A 27,450-nucleotide genomic window follows, 5' to 3' on the forward strand; every position below is an offset into this window, starting at 1 on the left:
ATTTTAATAACTAACCTTTTTCTTACCATGTTGTGATTCATTTTATACAAACACACAATGGAACAATTATATAGCATTGGACTCTGAAAAGGAAATGTGAGGTCATCAGATATGTAAATTGCTTGTCAAAAATACTTAATAGGTCATTGATTTACTACCCTGGCTACCATGTCTATAAAATTAACACCCAATTACTAGTTAATATATGCTTTGCAAATAGATAAATACTATAAAAATTGAATGTGCATATTTGAACCGTTATTTTAAATACAAAAGAAACTTTTCAAACTCAGTAAAAGTGCATGTTGAACAGTGATCGTAGCTGAGCTTTCCAAAATGCAGATCCAAGTGCTTTGTTGTTCTGATTCTCTAGGCAGGCTTTGCAAAAATAAGCTACAGAGGGATATATATTTTTGTTTTCCTCTGATAAAAACCCACTCTAAAAATGTGTTTTCCTTTCTTCTGGAAACATTATCAATTATCCATTTGCTAATAACTTACTACCCAAAAATACTGGTCTTCAGTAAAGCTACACTAGGTATACAGACCATTGGGATACATTATGAACTCCATTAACAGATTTTTTTTTCAATCATCAACTTGTCTCAAAGATATAAATATTTAAGTAACAGTGCCAAACATGGTATTTGAAATGTCCTCATGTCTTTTAAATGTTTCTAAAACTTCATAACCCTATCTAGTATTCATTTCTTACACTAGATTTGCCTTTCTTTAACATGAGGTAAATATTTTGACTACCGCACCCAGCTCTCAGGTGCTGAGGTTCTAAGACCTGAATTTCTTTCTAGTAGCCACCAGGAGATTTCCACTTTTCTCTTCCTCCTCTTCCATTTATTTTTTATCTCTACCTCCAGGATCTGCAAATACTAACAGTAGCCAAAAAAAAAAAACCACTTCAAAAGGAAGCAACACTCTTCATGCAATCAATTCCCTGTCTTTCAATTTTAAAGAATCAGACACACGCATACACATACAAAAGGGAAGGGGGGAAACCCCTATTCATTTGTTTAGAGCCCATTATGAATGTCATTTCTAAAACATCCTCTTAATGCTTTCCAAAGATAGTCACCATCAACACCATCAAACTTTAATACTAACCCTAAGCACTTGCACTTTGAACTTTAAAAATGAGCAGTGAAATCATTTCAGGACCAGGCAAAAAATAAAAACAAACAAAAAACGCTACAGAGGAGGTTTTTGCTTGAGAAACAGAAAAGGGAAGCATTTGTGCTTGGCCTTGGTGAGCCAAACATTATAGAGAGAAGAAAAGCATTTTTTTTAATCTTGTTAACATTAAGGCCCAGTGCAAAAAGAAATAAGCAGGAGAATATAGACACCATGCCAAGATGGCAAAAATTCACAAAACAAAGCTAAATCTTACTACTGTGTAAGTGAATTTGAGGAAACCTAGTTCTGATGGGGGCGGGGTGGGGGGGAAGGGTAGACAGAAATGATTGTGAGCCACATCAAGAAGCCAGTTGTTTACCAGCTTTGGGGGAGGAATATTCTGGAAACTCATTGTAGTAAAAAGCCGTTTTTTACTCAAAGTAATTTGAATGTTTCCTATTCAAACACTCAGCTCTAATTCTGTTCACCTGGTCTCCCTAAGTCCGTCAAGTTGAGAGAAAAATCATAGGCTGTGAGCCTTGTGATTCTACCGAGGACAGCACAGGTAGGTGGATGGGCACCATCCTGGAAGATGGCATCAGAGCATCCCTGCAGCGTTCCCATGGATAAATTATATAAATATACCTATCAGTAAATAAAAATAAATTATTTCAACGACGAGTAAAAGGCCACCTCCAGAGCCCTGCTTCCACATGCTGGCCCCGGGGGAGCGCCTGGAGCGCCATTCGGAAGGACGGCTCATCTCCCTGGGGTGAGGGCAGAAGGCAAGGCAGCCGCTCTGTCCTGCTGGAGCCGGGAGCTTCTGCAGCTGAGCCTCCGCTGCTTGAGACGAGAGCAGGCTGTGCCGCGGCGCCCTGGCAGCCCTGACCCTCGGAGGACACGGATACGTGCCCAAGCCCGCGTGCGCACACACGGACCCTCCGCACACAGCGCTCCACCCCCCCTTCTCCCATCACCGGCTCCAGCACCCAGAGCGCCGCACCCAGGGCTCCAAAGTCTGTGCTCTCTGCACCACGGAGCCGTGGGCCAGGCCTGGCTGCCTGACCCTGGCCCACGTCGGAGCCAGTTGGAAAGTGTCCCTCCTTGCAGGGAAGAAGTGAGCCAGCCAGCAGCTGCAGCACGCACCACACAGCCCTTCTCTGACAGTGCCCTGGGCACACGTCCCTCGGGGAATCGAGGCTGCAAAATGTAGGAGGTAGATGTATCTGCACGGGCAAGTGCGCCGACCGAGCACCCGTGTGCACACTGCAGAAGCGTGCAAGCGTGCAGCGAAGGCTGACACTGAATCCACCCACATGCACACACATCTAAAAACCGCTATCAACCAAGGAAGGTGTCTCTAAACGTGCAGCAGCTCTGGTGCAATACAATGATTAATACCTGGCATGCCACAGAGATGAATCACAGCTATCTGTCCCCAAGTAAGCCCTTCGCCAGAAAAGAGTGGATGGTGAACTAGAAGGCTCTTTCTTAAAGCCTCCAATTAATTTCTATATTTCTGACCATTTGCCTTTGGGGATTCAAAACAAAACAAAACAAAAGAGCAGAGTACAATTCAGTGGAAGTGTGTCTTTGTCCCCAGAGCTTTCTGCCTGTGCAAGCATTTCATGGAGTCGGCCAGCAGCCCCAGCCTCCGACTGAACTTGGCGGAAGAGAACTTATCTATATTGACTTATATGTTGCACAGAACAGACAGAAATAAAAGTCTCAGACGGGCCCTTTTTCACCCAACAAAGGCTTATTTTTTTCCTCCTCCTTCGCTGGGGCTCAAGCACTCCTGCCCTGCGTGCTGCCACTTTAAACATGATCAGATCTGTGCTTCATTGCAAATAACAACTGACCGACAATAGGCCCTGCTTCATAGATTTGGGAATGTTTGGCTTCAGCTGCCAATGACTGAAGGCCTTTCGCTCCCATCGGCCAGTCACAGTCCGCTTTGTTGTTGTCTGTTGATGTGTCTGTGCTCATTATTCCTTGACATGCAACATCCCCCCTCCACCCTCCAACCATCCACCACCGCACAGAAAGCGAGATTCAAATGGGAACAGCTGTAGTGGTTCAATGGGAAATGATGCCTCTTGTGCAAAGGGGAGGGAGAGAGGAAAGGGAGAGGACCTATTGGAGAAAGGCGACAGCTTTCAGAGAGTCTTGTATAAGAAATCTACTTTTGAATATACTTCAGTGAAATCGCTGTTGAAATAGGCCGACAATGGAAATCTGCCCAGATTGAAAATGCCAGCCCTAATTCCAAAGACAATTCCTAGTTAATAGCTGTTGCATTTTTTAAATCATTTCTAGACTTTGAGCTTTTGAACTAAATGGCTAGCTGGGGAATGTGACCATTTTATGTGTACGTTGTGGGTACAGATGGGCACAGATCTACACAGAGCTCTAAGTGAAATTTTTTTCCTAACACATTTCGAATTAATGAAATGATAAGAATTATTTCTTTAAGAATTAGTGTATGTATGAAAGGAACCGTTGGTTTAGAATGATAATCTAACATGGAAACAAAATTTGTAACACCACACTATAAGGTTAAAAAGAAAATAGTATAATAAAGGAAATACAAAGGCTTTGGCATGGTTCTTACAATCAACAATGGTTAATTTTGATATGTAGTTGTGAACAACTTCAAAACACTTAAGTTTAAAACTCTTGCAAGCACTTTTAATTGATTAGGAATGAATTCTAGATGCACAAAATGATTGGACTGTGAACAGTAATACAACTATATCTAAGAACAATTAATTTTTGCTGGCCAAAAAAGAAACGTATGATTGCATGAAAATGTGTATAAAACATCTATAGAGTATTCTTGTCAAATATAAATGAAATTAACTTTATTATAGAAATCATTCTGAGGATTTCTAGGGAAGACAAATACTTACATTTTGACATAAAACAAATTGGATTTTATCGAAGACACACTCTACCTTTTAGCTATCAACTTTTTTCTTCCTTGAATTTATATCTTACCCTTTTTTGCACATAAACTTCATCTGTTAACAACCTTTGGAAAACCAACAGATATTCTTACATAAATCTAGTGCATGTTGTTCCAGGTTTAATTATATGCAAAGGAATGATACAAACTTGGAACATCAGTCCATAAACTATGAACAGATGGGTAGAAGTATTTGATATATCTTGATAAAACTCTTAAATTCGTGGCAAAGCTTGTTGATCATGGTTTCCTTTTTTTTTTTTTAAACAACTTCATGACCAACACAGATCAAACATCCATCCAGTCTACGTTGTTCTTTTTTTCATAACATACAAATGCCCATTTACAAATAATACACCAAAATGAATAAAAGTTTGGATACCAAAATGAAGATTTGTTCCAACTGATATCGTGCCTTCTGTATACAAAGGTCCTTGTTTCAAGTCCATTCCCCAGTGGTACAACACAGGACACAACTGCAGAACTGAAGTGCTTCTAATAGCCATCTTTCTTTCCTTCCTGAACGCCCAACTGTTGTGTCCACATAGTCACTGACTGAATTAACACAATATATCCTTTTTTTTTTTTTTTACTGTAATCTTGGCCAATACTGAGACATATCAGGTTCACTTCCGGGAACTTGAACTGGAACTGACACACCAGGGGAAATGAGTCCTAGAAGTGGATGAAAGAAATAGCCATGTAGAAATTCCCTTCGAGAGACAAGCACGGAGTATGAATTTATAGGTTAAAAAATAATCTCTAATACTCTCTAACGTTCTAACTGTATTTTTAAAAATACACAAACAGAAGTAGCACCTTCAGAAACCAGAGAACATGTTTATACATATCTATTCAATCCCAAGGCCTCCCACACAAAAGAGAAAAAAAAAAAAAAAAACCTCCATTTGTTTGTATGTTTGGAACTTCAGCAATACAACTATCTCTGGAAAGCCCTCGTGGTACTTCTTCATTTGCAGTGAAAGGCAGGGAGGAGTTGGGAGGGTGAGAAGTCTTCTGACAACACTCACCATGCTGCCCCCTCGCTCGGGCCCTCACCCCCTCACCACTGAGCTCTGGCTAATAACCTCTCTTCAGAAAACTTACATTCTCGGGCCTTGTCTTCATATACAACTTCTGTGACCAAATTCAGGAAAAACAACTTTGCTTTTTGTCTACATGGTATCAGGTTACTAACTCGCTTGACTGAATTTCCCCCTTCCAATCAGTTTTCCCCAGAGAAGCGAGCAGCAAAGAGTTAAAACACACCATGACACAAGGCCAGGAGGTTCTTTTGAGGTGCACTTTGAGCGAAGGGCGATCACCTGGCAAGAGAAGCTGTGAAGGCCACCTCCGTGTAGCCTACAGGGAACGGGGCTCACCTGTGGAAGTGGTGCCCGAGGTGCCCATCGGCTGACTGTTCATGTGTGTCTGCATATGGGGGGGGGGTGTACGTGTCGTAACTCCGCCCGTTCACCGAAGGGCTGGTGGGCAGCATGCAGGAGTACGAGGAGGTCTGGCTGGGGACTGGGGGCTGAGAGGAGAAAGGCAAACCAATGGTTACCGAGCAGCACATCCCACGGCCACATCCCCAGGCTCTCTCCTCCCCAGGAACCGTGCCGACAAGTCGGATCATTAAAGATGCCCCGTGTAAAGTACTGGAATTCCATAGGATAGCTTGGCAGTCAGGCCTCCAACCAGGCCCTCCATTGACCACTGCTAGAGTAAAGTTGCCTAAAAGTACTATGCATTCAGACAACTGTCTAGCTAGATGGTGGGCACTATCCATAAAATTAGTAGGGTTTTTGTCCATTTTTATCTTGGACCTCTGCCGGCATCTTCAGAGAAGCTATAGCATGAGGACTTCCATTAAAACACCCCCTCTTCTGCAAATCCAATCTATTTGGGAATCTAGTGACCCCCAAATCCTGTATCTCAAGCTTTGGGCAGAGACCTGTGTGAGGAGTTCTCTAGAAAGTCTGCTTCAGAGACCCTGGGAGCCTTTCATGGTTGGACTCATGGGATTAAAGATTCTTTGAAGAGGCAGATCAGTAATGATCTCAGATTAAAATGGTCAGAAGTATCAGTAAATATCTAGCCCCATCCTGAGAATTAGCTGTGACTTCCTTATAGATCTAAAAAACCCAATTTTTTTTTTAAAGATTTTATTTATTTATTTGAGAGAGAGAGAAACAGCATAAGAGGGGAGAGGGTGAGAGGGAGAAGCACGCTCCCCACTGAGCCGGGAGCCGGATGCGGGACTCAATCCCAGGATTCCAGGATCATGACCTGAGCCGAAGGCAGTCGCCTAACCAACTGAGCCACCCAGGCACCCCCAGATTGGGTTTTATCCATAAAATTGGGTTTCTACCCTCTAACTGTTTGGACTGGTGGTACTGAGGAGGTAAACCTTTCTCCTAAGTGAATAAGAAATACACAGAGCTGAGACAAAATCTCTCATGAGCTCACATGGACCTATTCCAGGGCAGCAAGATTGGGATGAATTAATAGAAACATAATGCCAGGAATAAGGGAAATGATAGTACTACTACTCTGTTCTGCAAACTGCAGAAATGTTTAACATTTCAAGAGTCACCTTCTCAGAAAGGGTGACCCACTAGAGAAGGTTCAGCGGAAGACACCCACCCTTTGTAAAATCATTGAAGATTTTGGTCAACAAGATGAACTGATGGACAGACAGACCAACACCCGCCCCCCAACTCCAAAATTCAGAGGGTAAATTTTCTCTGAACAGTAGAATTATTAATAACTTTTTAATTTTCTTTATGCTTTATGAATGTATGTATGTTTTGTTTTGTATAAATTGTGTAACTTAAAAGTTAGTGTTTGAAATAAATTGACCCCACAGCAGTCTATAGGTGGAAACAACCTTAATAGAATAGTAGCACCTATGTAATTGCTTCTAAATATTTTCTCATATACAAATTTTGTTATTTTGGCAGAAATCTAGATGTTGCTGTAATTTGCAAAACTAAACAAGACATTCCGCGGCCTTATTAAAGTCAGAGGATGACTGCTAACATCAGGTTCAAAGAGGCAAGCAGGCCTTGAGGGCCCTGCCAGAATTTCGGCTTGCATTTGTTTCTAATTCCCAAAATCATTTCCTCTAGGCAACCTGACTTCTGGAAAATTCCACAGCAGTTGTAGTAATACCAACCAATGGGCCGGTAATCCCTTCAGATACATTAATTGCACTATGGCTACTAATATCCAGATGCAATAAAAATCAGCATGTGAATAAATTCCTCTGAAGTTGCCTATCTAGCTGCTCCTATTTTAGTCTGAAGACTATGAAACGTTTATTTTGCTGTTATTTGGAGTTGAAATTCATCAAAAGACATTCAGGGGTGAGTAAACAATCTGTGTAACCCCAGCACTGTTTGCAGCAGGGGCTCAGGCTGGCCAATCTCACGCCATCCGGCATCTTGCAAGTACTGCACAAACAGGAGTCCTGGCAAAGTCACCACAGAAGGCCCACTAGAAGACCAGTTTTTTTCCCATAAAGAATCCATCCAGATCCAAAGCTGTAGTCCACCCCACCTGCCTTATGCAACTTCCATCAGAAAGGGCTAGTAGCCTAGTACGGGCCTTGCACATGTATACAGGAGCTGATAACCGTTCACAGCAGAACTGAGAGTAGAGGCAGGTTGTTATACCAAGTGAAGACCATCAACGTATCCAGGCAGCTAGCATGCCACAAACTCGTTACGTAATTCACGGCAAAGACGTGCTAAATTTTTAGCAAATACCTCTATTCCTTTTTTTATTGTAAGATATAGAAAGAAAACTCACCATTCCTCTATATTAAAGTATATCCTGCTACGCAAATAGAAATCTTATTTCTGATCCTTTTTTCCTTCCTCACTGGTTCATCACATATACTCTAAATAATATCCCAAAATGCGTACACAGGTTATGTGATCATTAATATGAACACATTAATATAAACCCAAATTTACATATACTAACCCCTTACTATCAAATAATGTGCCAGCATTATTTCCACTTTCTGGTACCCAAAACATGCCCCGTCCCCACCCAACGTTATCAAGCTACCATTCCCTCTGAGCAAAAGGCAGATTAACTTGGTTTTTATGTTTTCTTCAGAGCATGAATCCATCAATCCATCGATCCGACTAAAAGACTGGACTGACTGTTAAAACTTGACCGGTGAAGCCTATCGCCGCGGTGAGCAAGGCTCCCCAGGGCGCGCGCGGCCGGGGGGGTCCGCAGGCCCCGACCCCCTCCTCACTACTCCTCGCAGGCACCCGTTCCGCGCGGGCAGTCAGCGGCCTCACTTACTTGCATAGGCAGGTTATTCGCCATGGTGAAGCTGGGCATGGGGGGCAGGGCGCTGTACGTGTTTGTGAGGGCCGTGTCTGTCCGGCCCAGCATGGAGCCAGAGGTGAAGGAGGAAACTGCAGGAGAAGGACACCACAGTCAGTCAGGCCGCGAGTCAGAGGCAACAGGCGCGGCACATTTATGAGGACTATGCATATTCCAATTACCAGGCGTGGTGGGTTGTGGGATCGGTTGGTACACACTGGTGCTGAAGCTACTGCTGATGGGGATGTGACTGGGTGTGTTGCTGGCCTGTCTCCTCTGGTTCCTCAGCTTTTCTTCTCTTCTCCATTTGGCCCTCCGATTAGAAAACCATACCTGGAAATCAGATGGACCAGGTCAGGCCTGTGCCTACCCCCAGCTCACCCTCCCCCCTGGTGCCGCCACTGCTCCCCATCCCCAGGCCCTGTCCCCCAGGGGCAGCAAATCATTTAGCAGACTGAATACTCCTTAGGAGCGCCTCAGTCTCCAGAAAGGCAAATGCCAGGCGTCACAAAGCATGAAACCCCAGGGCCCCTGGGTACCTGTATTCTCGCTTCAGGTAGATCGATTTTGGCCGCTAGTCTTTCTCGGGCGAACACATCCGGATAATGGGTTCTCTCAAACTCTGAAAGAGGAAGTTGAGTTTTCCATGTTGTGCCAGAACTATACAAAATGTGTCAACCAAGCCCCGGCTCAAGCTGGTTCCTACCTCCCCATTTCTCTCACCTCCAACCACTTCCCTTAAAAATGCTGCTACCACGGGGATTGACTGTACTTGGAAGAGCTATCCCACCAGAACCAAGTTAAATTTTCTTTGGAATGACATTCATTCGAGGACCCTTCTGTGGCCTGAATTAGCCAAATCATCATTTTCTTCTTTATGAGAAGTCAGACTCTTAGCCTTTGAATTACGGGTACAAGAAAAGAAGAAAGAAAACACACAGAAAAGATGCCCAGGGGAAAAAAAAAAAAGAAAGGCAGAAAGAAAAAAGAAACCTTTTCAGTCCTCTATGCAAAGGGCCCTGGCTAAATTTAGCTCTTTGTACTGAAGATGGGGCATTTAGTTTGATTTACTGCTTCTCTACTTTGAAAAACTCCATCACCTTTCTCCAGGGCCTCAATTTGCTCTTGGGTAAAGGATGTTCTATTTCTCTGCAGCTTCCGCTTCAGCTGAAGTCGCATTTGGGCCTCATCTGAATCTTCTCCGTTGGAACTGATGGAGTTGGTATTCTCTCCCCCTCCTTCCTGTTGCTGGCAGCCATCTGGAACAAAAAGAATAGGACAGTAAGAGAAATCTGGAATAACTTGGAGCCTCCAAAATCTGGAATAACTTGGAGCCGGGGTAGAGCCATAAACTCCCAAGAACAGTACATTCTGACGGTCTCACCAGGACATTCCCTAGGTCACTAAGTGTCTCCTAATAAAAGACATGAGCGACATACGTTACCTTTCTTTCTCTTTTTTTTAAATCAAGTTTTTATCTTTTTATCTGTTTTTGTCAGGAAGAGACTCTACAATATAGACATTACGGAGTAACATGTCTTTGAAGAACAAAACGAGCACTGAAGTTTCCAATCCAAATGGTCTCATAACTAACCTTGAGTCCCAAATGCCCCGCTCAGTTCCCTTTCCCCACAGAATTTATTTACCTATAGCTCTGTTGGGAAAATAGAAGAGTGATGTTCAAGATTTCAGCTGATCTATAATCAGTAATTCCTATCTAATCAATTAGATGTTGATAGGTTTGTAGAAAATGCTATTAAGAAACCAAACCAAGCTTGTAATCTTTTTAAAAAAATATTTATCTAGTTTTTATTTGAATTCTGCACAGTCAATTTCATTTTAAAGGTTGTGAATTTAGAAATGCTCGCATTGTTCTGCAGTTTTATTCAACTATTGTATGAGTGCGCTTTGCCTTGACACCTATTACGAGCACAGCTGTAATTATATCATCACCAAGAACAGGCTATAATTGCTGAAAATGGAATTTTATATTTAGATAAAAGGACTGTCCATTCTTTGTAATGTGTTGCACCAGAGAAAAGTAAGATTTCTTTTAAATTTTTAACGTGTAATTTTAAAAAAGAAATAGTAGAGAGTTCACTAACTAGCTAAATATGCTATGCTGCAGCTGAGTCCTTGGCATACCATTTAAGTGGTACATTTTTAATTAGGGCATTTCCACCACTTTTAATGTAATTTCTATCATTAAACAGGGGAAAGTTTTATTGTTTTCCCTTGCTGCTTGGAGGGCAAGATGTACACTTGGGCTAGCTGCATCTTGCCTTACCTCTTGCTCCTGAGGCCACAGCCTGTCTGAAGGGAGGACTCAGCCCTCACCGGGCCTCCAGGGCCACTGCAAACTGGGTCCTGGGTCTTAGGTCCTGAGGCTCCCAAGGGATACCAAAAGGGGCTGCCCCCCCAATCGTAGAAATTTGGCCAGTTGGGGGGGGGGCGGAGGGGCATCTTGGTGGGAATCGACTTGGCCAGGAATATCATTTATAACCAGGAGACAATAGGCAGCGCCTTCAAAGAGTTCAGGGAATTGTGACAAGATCTAGTGGGATCTTTTCAGGAACTTTGAAATGTTTTAAAACCCCAACTTTCTCCCCCATTTAAACAGGCGGATTCATCGGCACTGGCCACCATATGGGCCCTTGGAGATCTATTGAGATGACCACCAACACTTGAATAGCGAGGGGCTGCTTTTCAGCGCCGCACAATGCCCCGCGAGTAAGGGAAACTATTAAACTCCTGGGGCAGGAGCGTTGGCAAACTTTCGTGGGCAGAATTTTGAGGCCACAATGAGCGCGGACAACAAAAGGATTCTCTTGAGGCGTGCAGCGGGCCACATTGTGTTACAAGAAGCCCAGTCAACAGACTTTTCAGTGAAGTGTGTTAACCCCTCTGCTCTGCTATCATTAATCACTGTCCGAAGAGCGGGCGCCTCAATGCTATTTAGGGCGCTTGGCTGGGGGGATGGAGGGTGGATGGGGGGCCAGAGCAGGGAGTGGGGGGAGGCAGGGAAAGTGGATGGGGACCAGGCGGGCTTGTGTGGGAGGGGCGGATGGGGAAGGCAGGGAGGATGGAGACCAGGTCTGGGGTGGAGGAGCGAGACAGGAGGGAGGATGGGGGCGAGGGGGCGGGTTGGAGGGGAGGCAGGAGGGGGCGGAAAAAGATGGAGGAAGAAAGAAGGCTTCAAAGAGACAGAGACCAGAAAGGTATAAGAAGGACAGAAAAAAGTGCTGAGGGGGAAAAGAGGCAAGAGGGTCTAAGGAAACGGAGAGAAAGGAGAAAAGGAAGACAAGGGAGAGACAGTCACTAAATAGACTGGCTCTACTTTGGGTCTTCTTGCGCTACTTCAGAGAGGTAGGGGGTCTGGGGAGGGCTGCTTAGCTGAGGGAGACGCTGGACTTACGTGTGTGAGCACAAGGGTCTGTACTAATTTACTGCCCCAAGTTTCCAGGTGACTTTCCAAAGTAAAAAGAAGAGTCCCCCTCCCCCCCCCATTTTCAGATTCAGTGAACGGGGAAGACTTTAGAAATAGACCTTTTTGGCCAGTTAACTAGAAACTAGGCCTGTGGGTTATTCCTTTTGGAAAACACAAAAATCTCCGACCAGCCGACTTTAGGGACTGGGGCGTTGAGGAGAACGCAATCCTATCTCGCGGGAGTGGGGACTGTGCCTGCCAGGTCACTGATGCCCGCCCCAGGCCTTTTTCTAGCATATTTGATCTCACCAATTAGATAAAGCTGCCCAGGTTTCCCTCAGAAGACCCCCGCAGATAGCGTTCTCTACTCTCGTTTGCTTCTCTGACATTTTCCTAATTTGAAAACTTGGGAGATTTGCACGCTCTCCTCCCCCCTCCTCCCCCCCATCTCTCTCTGTCTCGCTGTCTCTCACACACGAACGCAGGCGTGGCTCTCACTTGGGAACTGACATTTAAGGGGTAGGGGAAGTCAATGGGGATAGAGAGCCCTTTGGGGAGGCGGGGGGGGGGGGGGGAATTAGAGGCCGGTCAGGAGAAACCCGGGGCGGCAGGATCGCTCCACGACCCCGCAGAGCGGGCGTGCCCCGCTGAAAGTTTGTTCGCTACTTTCAAAGTAGCAACTGTTCGCAGCCAGGCGCTGAAGGAGAGGTCATTCTTAGATTGGGCGCCCCCCTTTTTCTCCCCTTTAGTGGATTTACCTTCCACTCTTAAAGCTTTTAACAAAATAAAACTAAAAGTTGGATCTCAAATTCTCCAAATGATAAACCTAAGTGGCAGACAATTAAGATATCTTCTTTAAAAGGCGCCCCCTCGGAGCGCGCAAAGAAGGGGCCTTCAATGGGCGCCGTCCACCTTCCAGCCTAATCCGTGAGAAGGCGAGTGAAAGCGCCTCCCATTATCCCAGCCCCAGGACCATCTGACGCTGGGGATAGGATTTGTTTCCTGGAAGAAGGAGAGGAGAAAAAAAAAAAAGACGCTGGGAAATAAAATCATTCCTTAGTTTCTTAGTGTCTTAATCAGTGAGGCGGAAAACAAGCAAGAAAAGATAGCAACCCGGTTGCGGCACCTCTTCAGCTCTGCAGCGCGGATCAAAACATTGTAGCATCTGTTGAAAAGAGACTGACTAAATCCTATAGAGGGCCTGGGTATTATGGGGGTGGGGGTGGGGGGGAGGAGATAAGAAAAAGTGTCTCCGTGATCCCTAAAACCACCAAATCGCTGGAGAATTGGGGCTGGATAGAGTTGTCTCTTGTTGTTGTCAGCCCACGTCGTCACGATTTTATTCACCGCCGCATGGCGTTGATCAGATGGAAACCATATTTGTCTCCCTCTGAGACCTAACCTCGCCTTATGCTTTCGGAGTAATGGACTCTTTAAAACCCCAAAACGGCTTCCTGGGCCGGGAGAGGGGGCGAAGGAGGGAGCGGGGCCTTCTTAGCACCGACAGGTCGGAGGATTCCCGGGGCGCGTCGGCCGAAGCCCGCCACCAGCTCCCCGCACCCCCACGCCCGGGACCCCGCCCGGGTGGCCCGGCGCGTCCTGCCCCCGCAGCGGGGGCGGCGGTCGGCGCCCGCGGTCGCCGCATCCGAGTGGGTTTCTTAAGGGGCCAGAGGGGGAATTGGCAGTTGGTGAGTCAGAATTCTCCAGCTACTGGGCGCCTAAAAGTTAAAAGCTCCTGAATTAGCGCCACCTCCCGCCGCAACCATCACCACGGGGTCCTTGCGTGAGGCTCTCGCTTCCCGCCCTCCAGCTTCCCAGGACGGAAAGCTGCCCTAATCGGGCGCCACCTCTGGTGGAAACAGAGGGGCTGGCAAAACTGCAGCCCTGGGCTTCTGTCCGGGCTCTGGGAAGCAGGAGGGTGGACGTCCTCTAGGCCCCAAGCTAACGTGAGCCCTGGCACCGAGGGGGTGGAGGCTCTGGGCTCAGCCCTCCCAGACCCGGCCACCGCGCCCCGCGCCCTCCCCAAGAGTTCTCGGACCCTGGCGGCCAGCCTCGGCGGGGGAGGGATCACAAGGACCTCCGGTTTGCTGGGGGTTAGGGGGCGGGCGCTGGGGAGTGCCAAGTTCGGGTGTCTCTTGGGTGTGTCCAGTGTGCGCACGTGGGACTCCAATAGTTTCAGAGGTCAGGTGAGGGTGTGGTGGTCTACACTCAGCCCTGTCACTCCCTGTCATCCCAGGCGGCAGTGGGCCTGGGCCTGCGGCCGGAGCGGAGGCAGCGCCTCCTCGGGTGTGCCCGCCGCACCCCGGGAGGCCGCGGGGTCGGGGCCGGATCCGACGAGAGGGCCCGCGGGGTCGCCCAGGGGAGGCCGGGCCCAGCGCATCAGGAGGCCTCCGCCGGCCCAGCGGCCGCGCTGGGAAACACTGAGCGAGCGCTTTGCTCCCTATCTTCCCAGTGTCCGTCCTATATTGTTTTCTGCTCTTAAAACTGACATGTCTAATTGGCAATTGGTGCCGAATCGTGTCCAGAGGTCTCTTGTGGAACATTTCTACAGCTGTCTCCTTCAACTAGACGCTTATTCATGTCGCCTTAATGAGAAACAAAACGTTCTCTAATGAGCAATTACAGAGCGACAGGATTGTTCCCATAACAAATTCTTGCGAGTGACAGAAGCATCCTTTGTACCAGATACTTCGCATACTGTTACCGATTTTCCCTTCTCTAGCCCGGCTCCGTGGAGGCGCGGGGCACCCGGAGCGGGTCCGGGAGCGCACTGACGCGCGGGCAGCCCCGTCGGCGTCCCCGCGCCGCAGCCCCCGGCCCGGAGCCCCCAGGCTTCCTCGTGCTCCGGGGAGTGAGACGCCACGTCCCATTATCCCGCATATTATCTCCTTGTCACAAGGACAACAAATACCGATTAATCTTCGGAGTAAACTGTTTCCTATTCTTGACCAAGCTACCTCGGGGTGTGTAGGGGAGGGGAAAGCCAACCGGCCCCACCCCACCCCCATCTGCTCCTCTTCCTCCATTCCTTCTCACAGATCCTGCGACGGTCCAGATTCCTTCTCTCCTCCCAGCCCCCCCCCCCCCCCCCCAGCCAGCGGCTCCGGACACCCCGCAGGCCGGTTCACAGTATCCTCACCCCACCCTTCTGTGCAGTCGCCACCCACAGAGGGTGAGAACTGGGGGCCCAGGGAAGCGGAGGGAATCCGACCAGAGATGATGGGGTTGTTTGAGTTGGGAGCCCACCACTTCCAGTGCCCTATCCTGTGCTCCGCCCTGCATCTCGCTGCTCGCCCTTTCATATGCACCCTACTCATAGTCACATAATTTGTCAATTACGGCAAAAAGCAAAACGATACAATTATGTTTACCTCGCAGTCTGTCAGTGTGTTAACTTGTCACACTTCTACAGCAAGGGGGCTCTCCGTGCATTTTAATGGCAAATTTGAATAGGGCACCACACAGCTAACTCTTACACACGCACATATTCCTGCCCATAACCTACGCGCGCACACGCACCAGCCACATTCTTACTACTCCTGACATCCACCACCCTCAAATTCGAAGGCCAATGAGATAGTTCAACAAATACTACCCTCATACAGGGCAAGTCAGTGTGTCCCAAGCCTTTAAAGAGTCTCTCCACTACGTTCTTCCAGCACAGAAGTGAGGAGAGGGGAGAAGTTGGGGGAGAAGTTGGGCAAGTGGCTCCCTATATGGAGACTTTTGAGGGTGAGTGCTCGGGTTTTTACCTTGCGTAGGTTGCCCTGGCACAGAAGTCCCCGGATACCAACCCGGGCGGGTGCCCCAGCTTCCGGTCTGCCCGTTCAACATCCTTAGTTTATCATACATGCCGTCTGCGCCCATCTGTTGCTTTTCGCTAGCCAGGTTGCGAAGAACTCTGTTTATTGATGACACCTGCAAATCAAACCAAAATCAAACCAAATGGTAGCGTCTCCCGAAGACAGCTGCCCTATCTTCAGTCCCCAATTCAGCACATCCACTCTCTTAAAGAACGACCCTTAACACGTTAAAACACACACACACACACACACACATACACACACAATCAAACAAACTCCCAGCCATCCTGGGACAGTGGGTGGATTTGCAGAGACATTTTGGACAGAATGACAGCCATCACTTTGGGCGTGGAAACTGGGTTGGGCAGAGAATGCGGGATGGAGAGGGCATTTCTTCCTTCACTGCTGCTGGATGTCTGCGGTGACCTAATCTTTGTTAAAAGACTTCCACAAAAAAGACTATGACTTGGTTTAGAGCTCTCTTTCACTTTGTTTCATATTAGGGCAGAAGTAGATGTTTGACACCTGAAGGAAGGTTCAGGCAGTCTGAATTGGAGGAGGTTAGAATTTGGTTTTCATTTTCATTTTCCTTCTTGATCCAAGGGCCTTTGCCTGAGTGCCTCCACCCTCTACTTTGCAGCATGCAAATAAGGTGAACAGCTCCCCACACTTGACTCCCATTTTCCAGAAGATCAAAAAAAAAGGTCAGTGTCCTCCTCTCAACACCCCCAGATACAGAGGTGACATAGGTGGAGCAGGGAGGGGACAGAGACAGAATGACACTGGTAGGGAGGAGGTGGGTAGGCAGGTGAAGAGAGAGATGGTAGAGAGGAAAGAGCATGGGGCTTAGGGCAGGGAGGGGGAATGTGATCGGTGAACTTACACTTGGTATGTTATCGTTGGTACAGACCCCCTCGGACAGTAATCTGTCTCGGATTTCCCAAGCAAAGATGGACGGGCACTCCCGCTTATACTGGGCTATTTTGCTTACAACTTCTGGAGTCGCTACTCTCGGTTTACTACCACCGATTGCCCTGGGTCTGATGGAGCCAGTCTCGTAATACCTGCCCAGAATTTTACTCACACATCCGTTGGACACCTGCATAGGGGAAGTGGACAGAAAACCACATTATTAATAATTTCAAGACAAAAATAAAATTGTTTAAGTATGCATTAAACAATGACAAGCTTACGTTTTGATTGTCCAGCACTTGGACTTTTGCATCTGCATGGGTCTATAACACAAAAATATACCTTCAATGGTATGAGAACTTACTGTAGAGAGCTTTTTTTCTTAAAATTACATTTGTAGCCCTAAAAACTACAAATATGATGATACTTTCAAACAGTTTGAACTAAAAAAAAACTAATTTAAAAGTTTTTTTAAAAAAACTGTTTTCTTAAACATTTGCCTGAAGATGCATCAAAACGAAGTCAGATTAATTTTTTTGTGCTGACCTTGCTTAAAGTGGTGTTATATTTTAATGAGCAAAAGAGGAAAATAAACTAAAATTGTACTTATTTTCCTTAAAAAAAAAAATGCCCAGTTGAGTAAATGTGAGTTAGGTAGGGAGGTAAATAGCATTTGCCTTTTAAAATCAATATATATTCTTCATGAATATGAAGAATGCAAACAAATATCTCAAAATCTGAGGTGAGCATGGGATGAGGGAAAAGAGAATGAAATTATGCTGGTTTATACAACTCAGCTTATTATAGTTCATAAACTGTTACCACAATTAATGTTTTTACCAAATGAAAAGAGAAAGGTGCTTGTTTTTTTTTTTTTAATTCACACACTTTTTTTTTTTTTCCTTAAGCAGATGAGTTATCTTATGTGACTGACCCAGGTTGAAAGAGATAGGGAAGGATGTTGGAAGGAAAGGGGAAAGCGGGGATGGCAGGGGAGTGGGGTAGGGACTGGGGTGGGGTGGGTGAGGGGGTCCATAATTAGCAGCGTTTACAGTAAGAAATGAAGAGAGGGCGTTGAGAGTGGAGGGCCGCGGGGGCGGCGAGTGGGGCGGCGCCGGGAGGATCACCTGCAGAATTCGGGAAATGTCGCACGGCCGGGCCCCGCTGTGAGCTAGCTCTACGATCTTCTGCCGGGTGGAGTCCGGCAGTGGCCGCCCGTTGACAAAGACACCACCGAGCTGATTCACTCCGCTGTGACCTGAGGAAAAGGGAGAGGAGAGGAGAGGAGAGCAGAGCAAGGAGGAGAGGAGAGGAAGAGGAGTAAAGAGAAAGAGGAGAAGGCAGAGGAAGGAGAAGACGAGGAAGAGGAAGAGAAGACAACCACAATGCATCCTCAGCTCCCTGCCAGAGCATGCCAAGCTCAGCAATCGGGTCCCTGCTATCGATCAAAAACGACAATGGGACCACGCAACCACGCAGGGCAGCAGGCAGCCCAGCCCAGCACAGCCGTGCTCCTGCCCCCCGACTGCAGGAGCACCAAGCAGACACCTGCCAGTGAGCAAGAACACACGCACCTCACTCCCGCTCTCACTCCTGCCGTGCCCCAGCCCACTTGCCCCTCTTCATAAACATCCCAGCCAGCCTCTGAACCCACAAGGTGCAAACAGTCTTCCAAAAAATATCCTCCCAAAGATCCCCTCTGAATGTCACGGCAGAACGTGCGTCCTACGGAACCCACACTCAGTCTCCAAGGTCTCTGCATTGTTGGAACTGTGATAGCAAATCCTACAGCTCTTCAGCATTCCCTTGGACTCCAGAGTCCAGAAACGTTTGCTGTCACACTCCAAACTTTGGCGAAGGCACAATCACCAGAGTTGAAAAAAAATTACGTGTATATCTATTACGTTACGTTACATTACATATATATATACATATATATATGAAGAGATGGGAAGGGAGTAGAGAAGAACCAGAGCAGCAAATCTGTGGCTGGTGAACCCCAACCTGCGCATCCAGTCCAGAGCCCCAGATCGGCTCCAAACACAAAGTAGTTCGGCTTGCAGCAGAGGGGCCGAGAGCCTGGAGTCCATTCGCACCGGCCACAGCTTGCTTTACTTCCGCTGCTAACCTCGGCCTTCCACACAGCCAAGCACAGATATTAGCAAAAAGTGACAGGAAAAAGAAAGGAGCACACCACAGTGTCTTCTAGCCCTCCTTTATCTTGTTATTCTCACAACCTCACCCCCATTGTCTAATCTCAGAGAATAGAGGAAGGGAGTTAGCACCTCTCAGTAGCCCCCTCCCCAGTAACCACAGGCACACAAATAAAGCCAATTGCCAATTTCCACTTCCTTAAAAATCTCCAACCTGCAGCCCCGACTCTAGAGAGCAGCCCTTCCAGGAGAAGACGTGGCTCCCTGCTCAGCTCCCTGCTCTCTCCTCTCCTCTTCTCTCTTCTCCTTGGAGCCTCTGATAAATTGACTCCAGGAGCCTGAGCTTCTTAGCAATAAATAAGCTCCAAATATAGAAGAGGGGGGAAAATATGATGAGCCTCTCTGACATTTGTCTTTAAAATAAAACTAGCTGCACGTCAAGTTTGAGCTTAATTTCTGGAAATAGGCGGAAGTCGCTCCGGATCATGCATGGAAGGCTAATTGAAAAGATCAGTCGGGGCGCTTGTGGCAGCCTTGTCACTTTGTGACAGTGCTCCGCTCCGGGAAATTGCATCGTCACGACAAACGGGACCGTGATAAAACGACCCTTTCCGTCCCTATTTGTAGATCACTCAGACGAGATTGAACTGCACTCGTTTCCCCTTCGAGGGGAGCCGCGTTTTCAGGGTAGCCAAAGGCTTGGGGCGGAGGGGGGGCCCTCACCGACGGGGGCGGGGGCAGAGCCTCAACTCGATGAGAAGTGACAGGCGTTTGGGGGATCTGGGCTCCGGCCGGGCCCAGCGCGAGCGGGGACATCTCGGGGACACCGCTTCTCCAACAGAGCGAGGCCTAGTCCCCGCTTCCAGTTTCTCCTAAATTCCCTTTATTGCCTTCCTTTGCCTCCCAAGACCAATCTACTGCTCCAGCTGCGGAGCCTTCCCTTTGGGCAAAGGGAGCCTTCCCGGGAAGCGAAAGGCTGTCCCAGAGAGAGACCGAGGAAGACTTTCCAACTTCACGCACAGCCTGGGCAATTCCCAATCTATGCCTGCCAAGGTGTGTGAGGCCGCCTAATCCGAGACTTCCCTCCTTCTCCCCCCATTGCAAAAACTAGCGGGCCAGCCACCTCCGCAGCCACCGCCGGCCGGTGCTCGGTGCTCGCCCAGGGGACGCCAGGGCCAGGTTGCCTCTGCCAGCGTCGAAAAGGCAGCGAGGAAGCGCCGCTCTCAGTTCCCCTTCAGAGGTTAAGCCTCAATCATTGTGTCCCTTCCCTGGGGACGGCTGGAGCTCTCGCCCAGTGGCGATGATTATGCGCCTAGAATTCGACCGCGAAGCATCTAATAGGAAAACATATGGTGTCAATTTGGATGCTCTGCGCCTCGCGCACACCCGGGAGCGAGCGGCACAAAGCCCTGCAGGCCGGCCCGCGACCCCGCGCCCCTCGGGGCCTGCCAGCCAGGCCGCAGCGGCAAACGCTCAGAGCCGCGCGCCCCGGCCGGGACCGGCCCGAGAGCCTACGGCTGGGGAGGCTGAGCTGCAGGGCGAGAACCCAGCAGCCAGGAGAGGTGGGCAGAAGCCCTTGCCTCGCCAAGGAGGGTCCCTCCCGGGCCTGGCAGGTTCCGCACAACTAACTCGCCCTAAAGCTCGCCACCTTTGAGTCCCCTCGTGCGCTTCGCGCCCGCCAGCCGCGGAAGCACCTGGGGCGGCTAGCGCTTCCAGGACACATGGATCGGGCATTGGAGACCCTCCGAAGCCTGCAGTTCGCCAAGGGAAGGTTGCTAGAAGACAGGCCTTTCCGCACTCCTACCACAGCTGAACCCTTAAATCGCGTCCAGACTCTGCACCTCACAACCCAGGCCTAGTTTCACTGGGTCTCCAGGCTCCCAGGCCCGGGCTCCAGACTAGCCCTGCCACATACCAGCACCCACGGACTGAGCGGGAAGGTGGGCTGGGGCCCAAGGGGCCTGGGCAGAGAGAGGATGGGAGGCACAGGAACGGGGAATCAAAGGCACTGTGGGCCTGGAACGATCAGAACCCGCATAGCCCACCAGGGCAGGGCTTCTCCAGCTCCAAGGCTCGATACCCACTCTCTTCCCAGACCCAGTAAACCTGCTCTGGCCAGTAACAGCCCCAAGGTCCCAGTTTACCACCTCCCCCCGACCCTCCCCTCCCACCCCCCACCGCAGGCCAGGGTGCCCCGCTCCCTTTGCCTTCTAGGCCCAAAGCTGGGGTGGGGGAGGGGAGGAGCTGTCCTGAGAGTGACTGGGGGAGGGGAGCCTCCCACCCCACCCCGCCCGGATGGCGGAGACATTCAGTCTTGGCTAAACCCAAAGGGGCCTCCTTCTCCTCGCGCAACTAGGAGAAGCCTCCGCCCCGCCCTGTTCAGCCCAGCCTCTCTCTCTGGGGTCAGAGCCCGGGCAGGGGCGGGGAGGGGGGTGTGAGTTACAGGATTTGGGGGGGGATGGGGTTTCTCTACCTCAGCTTCGTAAACTCTAGCGGGCTGTTCTGAAGGGCCCAGCCCCTGTTCTTCCAGGAGCGAGAACAGCAGAGCAAATGTCCTCCCCTCTCGGGGTGCCGAGCGCGAAGGGGGGCGCAGCTGCCTCAGGTCCCCGGGCCTCTTCCCTCACGCCAGACGGCCTGGCCAGCGTGGACACTGCGAACCTCTGCGCCCTCCCCTGACCCGCCGGTCCGCTCGTCCCCAGCCCGAAGTCTGAGAAAGACCAGAGGCACTTACTGTTCTGCATGCTGGCGCTGGCTGGGGGCCACGGGATCCCACGGGGTTCGAATAGGGGGCTCTGTTAGCAAGAACATAGGCGTTAATCCTGGGCCCACGCCAGGTAGGCCTACCTCCCAACAGAGGATGACCTGGAGCCAGGACAGCAGAATGCCCCTTCTTGAGGAAATGATCCACTCAATCGCTTGGGGCCATCTGAGGGGCATCCACCTCTGCCCTCCAGTGCATGCAAAATCTACCCTTTGGGTTACAAATAAAATACTCCAATATTCCCAAACTGTTTTCCCCAAACCCCCTAGTAGTTCACTCTTGAATCAGAAGAAATGACCCAATTTCGATTTTTTTTTCTTCTTCTTCCATGTGAACAACAATGAAGAAGTATTTCTGACTCTTTCAGGTTTTGGAACCCAAAGCAGCCACCACAGAACTTGCCTGAAATCTGGGATGTCTGTCCGCTCTTACAATAAAAGGTCTCACACATCTGCGCACCCCTAGTTAAAGTCTTCCCCCTAAGACAAAACAAAAGGAGAGAAAGGTATGTCAAACTGTGGCTCAAAAGCATAGGCCCATGGGCTCTCAGAGCCACACTCTCAGAAAAACACAACAAAACAAAACATGCATCTAGGGCTCAAACTACCCTAAAACCCTAAATCCCAGAGTTACAACCACATTTCCAGCTGCCTCTCTTGCAGAAGTCCCCACCTTTTAAAAGTGGCTGCTCTGGCCTGGCTTGGGAGAACTGGAGAATCTGACAAGTCAGGGAACCATTTTGCAAAAATATCAAGAATCAGTTAAAGGGAAAGGGGAGAACAAGAGACACAGTGGCATTAGGAACAGAGGCCAAAGACTAATACCTGAAGTTTAGAGGTGAGGGGAGGAGGATCTCTAAACTTCAGGGTGCCTGAGGTGCAGGCTGGGGCAGATCAGAAGGACTGCAGAGCCCATACTCCTTCCTTAAGGAGTTTCACCACCGGAGTTCCCCCAAGGCCCCCAGCACCCAACTCTCTGGCTACCCCTTCATCTTCCACTCTCTCCCTCAAAGCTTCCCAGCCAGGCCCCCACTCCACCCACCTCCCAGCCTTTCTGGGACTTTGAAAGTAGCGAGCCCAACTTTTCCCCCCCAAACCTCACTTATTGTGATTAACTTCTCTTTTGGTGTTTAGATCTTCCCCCCTTTTACTGTACTGTGACACACGCTGTCTACCTCGCCTCACTGCTTTAAAAAGTACGAACAGGAGGGGGTGAGCGTGGTCAACAAAGCCTACAGACAGCGAACAATGGCTTCTATTCTCCAGCTCTCCCCAAACCCAAAGAGCAAAAACGAGTCTCCCTAACCAGCAACACAGCTTCCAACCAAATGTACCAACAACCCACCAACTCACAAAGGGAACAGAGGGACACTTCTAGCTTTGTAAGTCCTGACCCAGCGCGGGTCCCCCAAGGTTCGCCCTCCACCACCCCCTCCCTGCCTTGCCCTAAAAAGAAGGGGGGGGGGAGAAAATAGAAAAGTAATTTCTTGTTATAAATATCTGGAGGTAATTGTGTTACTGGTGTGAGTTGTTAGGGGCTGTAAAAAGATACAACGGCACCGTGGGGAGCTCAATTGGGAAGAGAGAGTTACAATAAAGAACCTATTCAAGAGGTTTGCAAAAAAAAAAAAAAAAAAAAAGAGGTAAAATAATTAAATAGTCACAGCATTATTTCTCCGTTTAAAAAAACTAAAATATTCGTTCTTTTTTTCTGTTTTGCTTATTGTGATTATTAATCTTGCCTGCCTACAAGCAAAGAATTCCAAGAAGTACATTTTTTCTCTTTAAGGCCATTCATGGTCTAATTTATTAACTAGCTGGGAGGCAGCTTAAATCCATAAAAATAAACTTAAGAGGAGGAATTTTCCCAGCTTCCGAATGTGGCCTGGTAAATACTGGAGACAGCAGAGGGCTACCTAGTTACCTCTAGCTGGGTTGGCTCCGAGGGCCTTCCTCCTGTCTCTCAGTCCCCACAACCACAGTCAGATCAGGACGGGCAGAAACCCCAACTTCTTGAAGAATGTGCCTCCCCCACCTCAAAGTGGGACTCTGAAACTGCAAAGTAGTCGTGGCCAGGGAGAGGGGAAGTGGAATTCTCCTAGAAGGGGTAAAACTTCCTGAACTCCTCTCTGTAACCCACACTGGACTCAGCCACAACTGAATGCCCCCATCCTGGCCCAGACATTTTTGAAGCCATTAAAAAAAAAAAATTCACTAGCTGATTCCAGAGAGGCCCACCCGATTAATTTTTGAGGCAACCAGGAAGGTGGAAGCATTTCAAGTTCCAGTTCTGCTCCATTCCCACCTCGATCTCAGCTAAGAAGCTATTTAATTACTTAAGTGATCGTTAAAACTTAGTGCAAAAGCAACCCGGGAAGCTGGCCACGCGGACACCCGGAAGCAGTCGTGGACAGGGAGGCTAGAACCCCAATTGCAGCCAGAACCCCCCCCCCCCCCGGCCCCGCAGCTCAGCCCAGGGCTTTCTACAGCCCTAGTCCAGTCAGAGACTCACTCGGGGAAAGAAAGAGTCTCCCGACACCTCAGAGTCCAATGGGGCCTCAGTCCTCTAGACCACTGGGCCACTACCACCCCCATCCCGGACTCAAGCCTCTGCTTTCAAATGCAGTGGTTTTAATCACTTAATTCTCAAAATCCATCCCAAACTCCTCAGCTGGGGTGAAGGGGAGAGCTCACTTTCGGCCCTACCGGCCCCCAGCCAAAGAGTAATTAGCAATTAAGATGACAAAGTTTCACTCTCTGGGGCCAAATAAGATAACAACTTATCAAATTGCCTTCAGACATTTGCAAAGGTCGCTGGCTATGAAAAATGTAATGTCAACGGCAACAACTATTATTTCTCCTTGGTAAACTCACCAGGCTTTCAAGCTCTTTGCTTTTCATTTCATTTTCTGCTCCTGCCCCCTCCTCAAATCTTCCCAAGTTCGAGTTAAACGTCCAAAATGGCTTAGGAAGCTTTAGAGAGGATGGGGGGGGGGCAGGGGGAGAAACCACGTTCACTTTGTTTTTAAACTTTCTAGAAATCACTCATGACTGGAGGGCCGGGTTTAAGCACTCGAAAAAGAAAGCATTTCCACTTGAAATTCAACTCCATTTCCCCCCAATTACACTTGCTAAAATTCAGGGCTATTATGATCCAGGGAGACTGAGAAAATCTGCACAAGGAAAGAGGCAACAACTTTATGAACTTTGAAAAGACACTTTTCCTCCTGGGGTCTTAGAATCGAAAAGCTCTCAAATTACTCACACTAATTAGCTGGGAGAGGATGTGATCAGACGAAGGGGAAAGCCAATGCTTTCATATTGATTTTTTTTTTCTTTGAGGCCTCACAAAGAAAAAAATCAGGAGATTTGGATTATTATTATTTTTTTTTTTAAAGCAATCCACCTTTCCACCTCGAAACTTGTTGAAATGGCAACACCGGGTGCAGCTTTGTCAGAGGAAGACAAGGAAAAATACCCACCGAGCGCTGGGAGCTGGAGGATAGGGAAGACCCCAGCTTTCGCAGGGCGAGGGCGACGGTTGGGGAAGCCTGGGGAGTAGAGAGTTTTCAAGTTCCGAGCTCTACGCTCAACTTGGGGGCAAGAGCCTGGGGGCTTGATGGAAGCTGACAATCCTCCCGCTCGGCTCTGAGCTCCCTCGGAGCGCGCGTTCGCCCGCTTTGGCCTGGTGGCTTCCTTCCCGGCTCACGCTCACTCGCTCTTTCTCTCTGCCTCCAGCGTGTGGCTTCCTTGCCGACTGACTGCTCCGACTGTCGGCGGGCGCGGTGCCCCTCGGCGCTCGAGTGCCCGCGGACTCTTCGGTGCCCGAGCCGAGCGCCGCACAAAGCCGGAGGGCGGGCGGGCGGCGCCGCGGCGAGCTGGCTCCTGGGCGCTCCCTCCGCACGCTCGCTCCGTGCGCGCTCGCTGGGCCCTCGGCTGGACAAAGCAGCCGGCGGAGCCGGGTCTCCGAAGCCGTTCCCGGGCCTGGGGCACCGCAGAGCCTCTTCGTCTTCTGCCGCCGGCCGGGGGCATTTGGCGACGTTGGGGTCGGGAGCCGCGGCTGCTGCTGCGCCCGGAGCCTCGGTTCTTCCAGCGAGCCTAGCTCGTGCTGGCGCTGGGACTGAGCCGGCCGCCTGCCCCGAGCCCTGCGCCGCTCCCGCTCGCCGGCTGTCGCCCTCCGACGCGGGCTTTCGCTGGAAGTAGAAAGTTTGGGCTCCTGCGTGGAAACTTCTCCGGCCCAACTCTCCCGGCGTAGCAGTGGGGGAGGGGACCGGCCAGAGGGAGGAAGGAAGGAGGGAGGAAAGGGGAGACCTGCCTGAATACTGCAATAAAAATGAAGCAAGAAGAAAGAAGCGGACTCACCTTTATGAGGCATCCTCTCTCGTCAAAGCTCTCCTGTCAAGAGTTTTGGTTGGTTGGGGGTTTTTTGCTGTTGTTGTTGCTTAAAGACCACAATGGTTTGCAATGACGGTGTTTTAAAGGAGTTGCTGGTGAGAGTTTTCTCCACGGACGCTGCTGGTTTGGTGTGTGAGAGCAATTCTCAGATCCCTGGGAAGGAGACAGAGATTGACAATAAAATGGGCTGTCAGCGGCTGGAGAGTGAGAGATAAAGAGTGTGGGTGAGGGAAGTGGCTGCAGCCAGCACACCTATGCTGATTGGTGATGGCTCAAGTGTGTTAATGTGTGTGTGCCGGCGCCCGGCCTCGCCTCCACCGCTCCTCACTGGCCCATTAGCGAAGCCTGACCTCTGTCATCATCCTCCAGCAAAACACTTCCTCCTGCGCCTGAACCAGAGCGGGAAATGAGGCCGAGCCACGGTTCGCTTTTCAAACCCACTAATCACTCCGCAACATGCAAATGCTCCGCTCGCTCCCACACAAAATATTGCTTTATGCAAAGCAGCGCCGGGGCCTCGCGCCAGCCGATTGGATGCTCCCTCTCCCCGCCTGGTGCAATTGGTCCGTTTGTTTGAATATGAATACACTTGTTTTCGGCTCGGATGGTGGGTCCCGGCTTCTCTCCCCGGCGCTGGGCCCCCGAGCCCGGGCTCTGGAGCTGGCGCTCGCCGACATCTCTAGGCTCCGAGCGCTCCGGGAGTCAGCGCTGCCCGCACTGTGGCCACGAACTTGAGGGGTCGAGAGAAGGCCGCTGGGCGGCGGGTCGCGCCCCCCTCCCCACTCCCCCTAAGCTGGGCGCGGGACTCCCAGGTCGTGGAGGGAGCAAGTTTCTGCAGCTTCTCGCAGCCCTTTCTTGCCAACTCCAGCGCAGCGTGGCCTGCCGCCCCGCCCCCGCCCGCCCTCCCCTCCCGCCCTACCTCATCCCCGCCTGGGCGCTGGGACGCGGAGCACAGAGGCGGCCGCGCCTTTGCCCACCTGGCCGCAGGGAACGAGAAGAGGAAAGGGGCGTGAACGGCACTGGGTCCCGGCAGCAACACTCCGGCGGAGGCCGAGGCGAAGCCTAGGCCGAGAGGAGGCCGCCTGGCTGGGAACTCGGCGAGGCCCGGCGGCCTCCCTAGTCCAGGCCTCTGGGCCTGCCCACTCCCCCACTCTTGCTCCCCCGGCCCTTTCTTCAGTCCTTTCTCCTTTCGGAAGCCGCGGTGCGCAGCGGAGCGGAGGCACAGCCGGGGCTGGAGAGGCCCGAGCAAACACGCCACTTACTTTGTGTACAGAGGGTTCTTGTGAAAAGCCCTGAAGAGTCCTTACCAAACACTCACCAACTTCTCCCACGTGCCATTTGTTGACTAAGTGCGGCTGCTTTTCCAGGAGTCTGAGAGGAGGGGACTCGAGGGGGAGATGAGAGGGAAGGAGGGGTGGTGGAGGCCTGGGGTGGAGGAAGATGACCAATGCTGGGGGAGAGTCTTGTGTGTGTGTCCTCGCCAGCGATGTCCGTGTGTCAGCGTGTGTCGATGTGTTCCACTGGTTATCTGTGTGCGATGCGTGTGTCTCCACACCG

The 27,450-nt window shown here is 49.8% G+C and overlaps 1 protein-coding gene across 1 annotated transcript; it reads right to left on the minus strand.

Annotated features, from left to right (window-relative positions):
* Positions 1-3,687: 3,687 nt before the first annotated feature.
* Positions 3,688-26,630, minus strand: PAX6 (paired box 6). Its single transcript, XM_032414212.1, is given in 15 exon segments — positions 3,688-4,771; positions 5,479-5,542; positions 5,544-5,630; positions 8,420-8,535; positions 8,626-8,776; positions 8,983-9,065; positions 9,544-9,702; positions 15,623-15,788; positions 16,557-16,772; positions 16,867-16,908; positions 17,713-17,843; positions 21,470-21,530; positions 21,902-21,978; positions 25,861-26,046; positions 26,146-26,630. Coding segments are annotated over 12 exon segments (1,311 nt in total). The 5' UTR covers positions 21,480-21,530; positions 21,902-21,978; positions 25,861-26,046; positions 26,146-26,630; the 3' UTR covers positions 3,688-4,685.
* Positions 26,631-27,450: the final 820 nt, after the last annotated feature.

The sequence above is a fragment of the Phoca vitulina genome, unplaced genomic scaffold (genome assembly GCF_004348235.1).
Source record: "Phoca vitulina isolate PV1807 unplaced genomic scaffold, GSC_HSeal_1.0 scaffold16, whole genome shotgun sequence".
In the NCBI taxonomy this organism is placed as follows: Eukaryota; Metazoa; Chordata; class Mammalia; order Carnivora; family Phocidae; genus Phoca; species Phoca vitulina.